Source organism: Symphodus melops, assembly GCF_947650265.1.
Source record: "Symphodus melops genome assembly, chromosome: 2".
NCBI lineage: Eukaryota > Metazoa > Chordata > Actinopteri > Labriformes > Labridae > Symphodus > Symphodus melops.
In genome coordinates this window covers 9616014-9622411 of record NC_136692.1, presented here as the reverse complement: position 1 = coordinate 9622411, position 6398 = coordinate 9616014, and the positions used below count along the sequence as shown (strand labels likewise).

The window sequence follows — 6398 nt, the reverse complement described above, 5'->3', positions numbered from 1 at the left end:
GCCCAAAAGCTTCGGCTCTCAGCTGGAGAAGAAACCGCAGCAGGAGAAAGTGCCCAAGCCTCCGGTGGAGAGCAGCTTGGAGACCATTCAGAAGAAGCTGCAGGAGAAGAGGGAGGAGGTGAACAGACCCGAGGACATCAAGGTGAGACCGGGGAACAGCGCTCGCATGCACAAAGACCGATGAATAAAACATGGACACACGAATCCAGCAAATGGAAGTTACGTGTTTGATAAACGGCATCAATTTTTAAAGCAGGCGGAAAGGCTGTAATTTATGACGCTGATGCAATATCTGTCAGCGAAGAGTCATTTCTGTTTTGACTCTTTTTCTGTTCCTCCTTTCTGCCAGGATATGACACGGGAGCAGATCGGTGCTGAGAAAGTGGCCCTGCAGAAAGCCCTCCTGTACTACGAGAGCATACACGGTCGCCCCGTAAGTCTTCCTCCACCTCTTTCAAATGAGTGCCACAGATACCTGAAGCCTCCCCCGAAAATAAAAGAAGACAAAAAAGACAAAAAAGATCCGATCCCATGTTGACCCCAAACAGAGGAAATCCTGTAAGCGCACGATTGTGACCCAGATTTCAAGTGAAGGATGACTAATGAGTCGAGGCGCGGTGTGCGTATCTGGAGAGTTTGTTAGCTAAGAATCAAAGACAGGATGTGTTTGGTTTTTTTATCTTGATCGTTAAAGCCATCTATTCAAGAAAACAGGACATTTGTCCACTCTGAGTTTAAAAGATGACTGCAGAAAATGTCGTCTCTCATAAAGTGACGCAGATCTTTTTTCCTTTTTTTTCACGTCAGACTCAACTGCAGAATAATTACCGCCTTTTTGATTTTCATGTATCAGGAAGTGTCGTCGACCCTTCATCCCTTGTCACACTGCGTCCCTCTGTAGTCTGTGGTTAATGACCTTCACGTTCTACAGGAGTCGTTGTTAGCCTGTCTGGGTTAGCTGTCATATTGTGTTTATGTCAGCACTGTTAGTTAGCCAGCATGCAGGGAGGCACAGGAGAGCAGTAAGAAGCTTACTCTGCTCACAAGCTGCATTTTTTTTTTTTACCTCCTATTTTAGGTCACCAAGAGTGAAAGGCAAATCATGAAGCCCCTGTACGACAGATATCGCCTGGTGAAGCAAATTCTGATCAGAGCCTCCACCATCCCCGTCATTGTAAGTGTCTCAGCTTAACTTTTTGTTTTACATTTTTTCCCTCCACAGCTGCCGCCTCTGTCCCCTTTGCTCTTTGACGTGGCTAAAGATCAGCAACATCGTCCAATTGATGCATACACTTAATCCTCAGCTCACGTCGGCTTTAGCACCTGCCGTGGGGAAACCAGTGTGGTGGCAGACGTGCCACAGACGTGTGATCCACCTTCCAGGCCTCTTAAGTCCAGCTTTAGCAGCTCAGTCAGTCCCCGGGACAGGAGGGAGCTCACAGGTGGCAGATTGAGTTCACAGGAAATGACATCATGCCAGCTGAGTACAGCAGAGGGTCAGAAAGTTAAGATATAGGAACTCAATAGGAAAGAATTCTCCCCCCTGATTGTGCATCCTTTTCCCCTCTCCTTCTGTGGATTCCATTATATAATCAATGACCTGCATTGTGGAGAGTACCTGTTATATAATGCAGCTCTTATCCTCATCAATCATGGAAATTGCGATTGTTTTATGCAATAGAAATGATAGAGCAGTACTTTTGTGGAATCACACAGGCTGGTGAGGTCAGATAGGGCAGCACTAGATCAGTGATGGACTTTTTTTATTTAGCTTTCCACTCTGTAAAATGACAAATGATAACGTTTTAAATCTTTATTTTCTTGTTTTACAAAAAAAAAAAAAAAAAAAAGATCTGCTCAGTTATTTGGGTCTAAAAATGTCCTCTCTGATAATCAAATATAAACACAACTGTCCGGGCCCGCACTCAGGATGCTGTTGTTTCATGTTATATTATAACAGGGTTCCTTTTTTTTTTTTTTTCATCTGGTCACATAAAGTGTTAGTATCATATCTGGTATTAAAGCAGGCTACGTAAAGGGTGAGCCGGGGCTCTAGCTGTGAACACCAGAGTCGAGGGTGTAAGCGTGGTTAACGCCTCCTTCTTGGCCCTCACCACAGGGTTCTCCCTCCAGCAAGCGCAGAGGTCCCCTCCTTCAGCCCATTATCGAGGGCGAAACTGCACTCTTCTTCGATGATATCAAGGTGAAGAGCAGCTAATGCCGCTTGAGAAATCATTTGACAGCTCCCGATCCCAGCTTCCCCCTCTCCCCCCTTCCCCCCAATCCAATAAACCCGATTGCTGCCTTTTGATTGGCTGGTTGCCTGTTTAGCACCCTGCACCTTATAGAGGTGAAAAATCAGTAGCGGCCTGGATTTGTTGTTGTGTGTGATGATTTTTGATCCAAACGTGTGAGATGACCATTTCATGTGTGAGAGGATAATTCTGGTTTTTCACGGCGTGTTCTTTAATCAGAGAATCTTTTAACGTTCATGTTAAGATACTTTTTAAAGGTCAGGGATCAGATCAGGGTTTCTCACTTTTATCTTACAGCTGTGGACATTAACTGAATTCATTCATCACAAAATGATCAACTCAACTTTAGTCATGTGACCAAAATATGACGTTAGTTGTAGTGAACCAGAATAATCAAATGTGCGTTTTGTTGGTATTTAGAGTTTGTTTGGGTCTTGACTTACATGAAGTTGTTTCTCAGTGTGTGACTTCTAGTGGACCTCCTTTATTAACTCCATCTCTACTAATGGGTGAACACGTGAATCACAAACAGGGGCGTGGATGTGAGTTTTGCTGCTGTAACAGCATGATTTGTGACTAACACTGCACAATCATCTCACACGGAGCTGTTTCAGTCTCGAGGCTGGCCGACGCCATTCACTGTTTTTTAACAACAGCGTGTGCCAGGACGACCTTTTTAAAACGTTCTTCATCCACCTGCAGGAGGAGGAGGACGGCTCGGAGGACGACGGAGAGACAAAGACTCAGTTCACTGTGACTGTGCGACCTGACGTCAGCGTGCTCGGCTTCCTTGACCACGTGGACGAGGAAGTGGATGGTTTCATTTCACCCGTGGACGACCTCTCACCCTCTAAGAACACGACAGACATGAGGCTGTCCAACTTACATGCCGCCACCACGTAAGTCCCTAACACAGGAGAAAACTTCACAGACTTAATCTAATGCTGTATTAGAGAACAATAAGGAGGTACTAGAGCATTTTTATTAAATACTTTACTTTGACTCTTTTCTTTAAAAGTGGGAGGTGATGGGGTTTTTTTCACATTGAAATTTACAGTTAAAAAAATAAATAAAAAACTGCCACTATTCCGATTCAAACTGTAAACCAGTGGTTACTGACCAAAGAACTACTAGACCTAGCTTGTTGGGAAAAGCTGTTTGTTTTTGTCCTATGAAGTTAATCATTTTACGACCCTTCACATTTATCAAGTGAGCGATTGAAAGGGCCAGAAGTCCAAGTGAGGAGCCACTCATACAAAGTATTGACACTGCCTCCACCTCATGAAGCCGTTGGAGTAAATTGCTAACGGGGCGAAAAACTTTTTTTTTTCAGAATGAAATACTCATTTACCCATTTGTCCAATTTTGATTTTTTCTTTTTCGATCAGGACTTTATACCTTTTTAAAAGGCTCTGAGTAAATCCTTCACAAGAACTTTAGAAGCAGAAACTAGTTGAATGACTCTGACCTGAGGATTTCAATGTGTTTCTCTTCTTCTTACAGGGAGGAGCTGGTGGAGCAGCTCCAGGAAACAAGAGAGGAGAAGAAGAGTCTCCGAAAGAACCTGAAAGAGTTTGAGGACCAGTTCTTCAGACAGAACGGAAGGTAAACAGCAGATTACATGAGAGAAGTAGATAGAGCCACATAACATTGGCTTTTTTTTAAAACTGCTTAACCACAGTGGTTTCTTCATGTTTTGTTTTCTTGTTTCCATAGAAACGTGCAGAAGGAGGACCGCTCCCCGCTGGCAGTGGAGTACAGTGAATACAAGCATGTTAAAGCCAAACTGCGGCTGCTGGAAGTTCTCATCAGCAAAAGAGACTCTCCTAAGCTCATCTGAGAAGAAATTAAAAAAACGTTTTCAAAGGACTGATGCTGAGTCTGCAGACACACCCACACACAGACACACACACAGACACACACACACACACACACACACACACACACACACACACACACACACACACATTCATCTCAACCCGATGGAGAAAACATGTATTCTGCTTCATCTCTGCCAGCTGAACCTCACCTTCACAAGAGGACCTTTGTTTTCTCCAGACTCGCACAAAGACTCACACAATTAACCTGAATCACAATTTTCCTGCTTCTAATTTATTTCCATCCTTTTTGAATGTTACTATCAGAAGAGTTATTTTCTCACACTTTTACCTGTAGAAGTCTTAACAAAATAGATTGTAAATAAAAATATAGCAATGAAATTATTGATATCCCTCAAGAAGGATATTGTGATCAAGATAGTTTATTTTTGAAGGGAAATGTTACTACTTCAATCAGCTTAACAGTATTGATTAAATGAATAGTTTTCTTTATTTCAGTTCTAAACATCATCACATGTCTGAGATATTCTAATATAGCTTCTGTAGAAGTTAGCTGAATATTTTCTCACCTAAAGAAGTGGTTTCTTATTTAGATACGACCCAAAGACTCAGAGTTCAAACAGAAAACCAAAATATTCATCATGGATTTCATTCAGCTTCTTTTCCACGTCACTGGGACTTTCTGAGGCGTTCACTGTATATTTGATGCATTCATGTGCGTCTTTTCACTAATCGACTCTAAGTCAAATAAGCTATGTCTCATCAGAATCACTGCTATGTTTGTGCTCGCTGATTAAAAACACTGACTAGTCTGTTTGAGAGATGACCGTGGAGGACAGGAACCTTCTGAGTCTCCTTCTCGTCCTCTCCACAAGCTTCTTTTCGTTTCCTCGTTTTGTATATACGGATCAATATGTATGTTTACATTTCTGTGAGCGACTACATGTTTCCTTTTCTTTCTCCAAAATGGATGATTATCAGTGTGTATTTTGTTTTTACTGAATGTCAACACTGGCCAGGCTTAATGAATTTTGAGTGTGTACATTTTAGTACATAAAATGTATTTGTATTTTGTATATATTCTGAATGAAATCATATTTTTACTGACTTTTTGGCATGAGTGGATTTCTTTTATTTCACATGGACGCATCATTATGTGCTATGTAGCTCTAAGCTGCAGATAACATACAAGACATTAATGAGGTTGTGGTTTTAATTAACTGATCAGAAATTACTGAAAAATAAGAGAGGGAAACATTGTGTATAGTATAAACCAATGAAAACCAAAACACAGGGACAAACTGGAAACTCTGAACTATAGCTTGAAACCTGATTCAAATGTCAAAAAATACTGTCATAACCCAGCTCAAGGGACGAATATGGAAGGACACGAGTAAGTAGACAGCAAATAATTATTTATTTTTAAAAGTTAAACAGTTAAAAGTTTAATTTGCAAACATGGAGTGTGTCCGTCAGTAAAGTCAGCGGTGTGGATGTGTGTTATAATGACGTGTGGAAAGTTATGAAGCAAATCATAGCAAAGACTTTAATGTGCAAATGATGCTTGAGATGACTCTATGTGGCGTTAGAGAGAGAGAGAGAGAGAGAGTGAGAAAGAGCCACAATGGGCTTTAATGAGAGCAACAGGCCCAGGTGCTCTGAATCAAACTAATTAAACCCTCTGAGAATATGGGAGACAGAAGCAATTAGTAGAAGACAGGAAAGGTAAGGCAGTGACCGTCTCAACATGGCCAAACATTTATTCAAGGAGAAGATCAGGAACAAGAAATAGTGTCCTCAAAAAATAGGAACCTGAAGTCAGAAAAATAATGAGCTTCTAAGCTAACAGATTTAAAAAATAACCTTTTGTTTCTTTTTGAGCCTGTTGGTAAATTCTTTTATTTTATTTTTTTTAATGTAACTAAAATTCTTGTAGGTATATATGAGCAGTAGAAACAATATATTTTATTATATAAAATGCTAGGTAGTCACACAGGGGTTTTAAATGTGTTGACTTTCTTATACTTATATATACATTTTTGGAAAAAGAATTATCTGTCCATCTCAAACGTTTACAACTCAGAAACTTCATCTAAAGAACATCATGACGTGAATTAAATGAGACCATAATTTGCCATCTGTCGTTTCCAAGGGCAACAATGAACTTTCAATATAAATTTTTACCGTTTTTAGCATTTCAGTCCTCCACACTAACTGATGTGAAATATATTTCAAGCTAAAAGTTTGATTTAAAAGAAATGAAGTAACACAATTCACAGATGAATCATCCATCCACACACAATGG

At 40.7% G+C, this 6398-nt stretch overlaps 1 protein-coding gene across 4 annotated transcripts in view; it reads left to right on the top strand.

Annotated features, from left to right (window-relative positions):
- Positions 1–5200, top strand: part of fam13a (family with sequence similarity 13 member A) — a gene marked incomplete at its 5' end in the record, with an annotated part of 50825 nt that extends 45625 nt beyond the window's left edge. For 3 of the 4 annotated variants that reach the window (XM_079336882.1, XM_079336881.1, XM_079336884.1), the window contains 7 exons: positions 8–142; positions 350–433; positions 1079–1174; positions 2120–2203; positions 2958–3154; positions 3759–3860; positions 3972–5200. In XM_079336882.1, the coding sequence (XP_079193008.1) occupies positions 8–142; positions 350–433; positions 1079–1174; positions 2120–2203; positions 2958–3154; positions 3759–3860; positions 3972–4095 (822 nt within the window). In that variant the 3' untranslated portion in view covers positions 4096–5200. The remainder of the gene's footprint in view (positions 1–7; positions 143–349; positions 434–1078; positions 1175–2119; positions 2204–2957; positions 3155–3758; positions 3861–3971) is intronic. The other variant, XM_079336883.1, reaches the window with a different exon arrangement.
- Positions 5201–6398: the final 1198 nt, after the last annotated feature.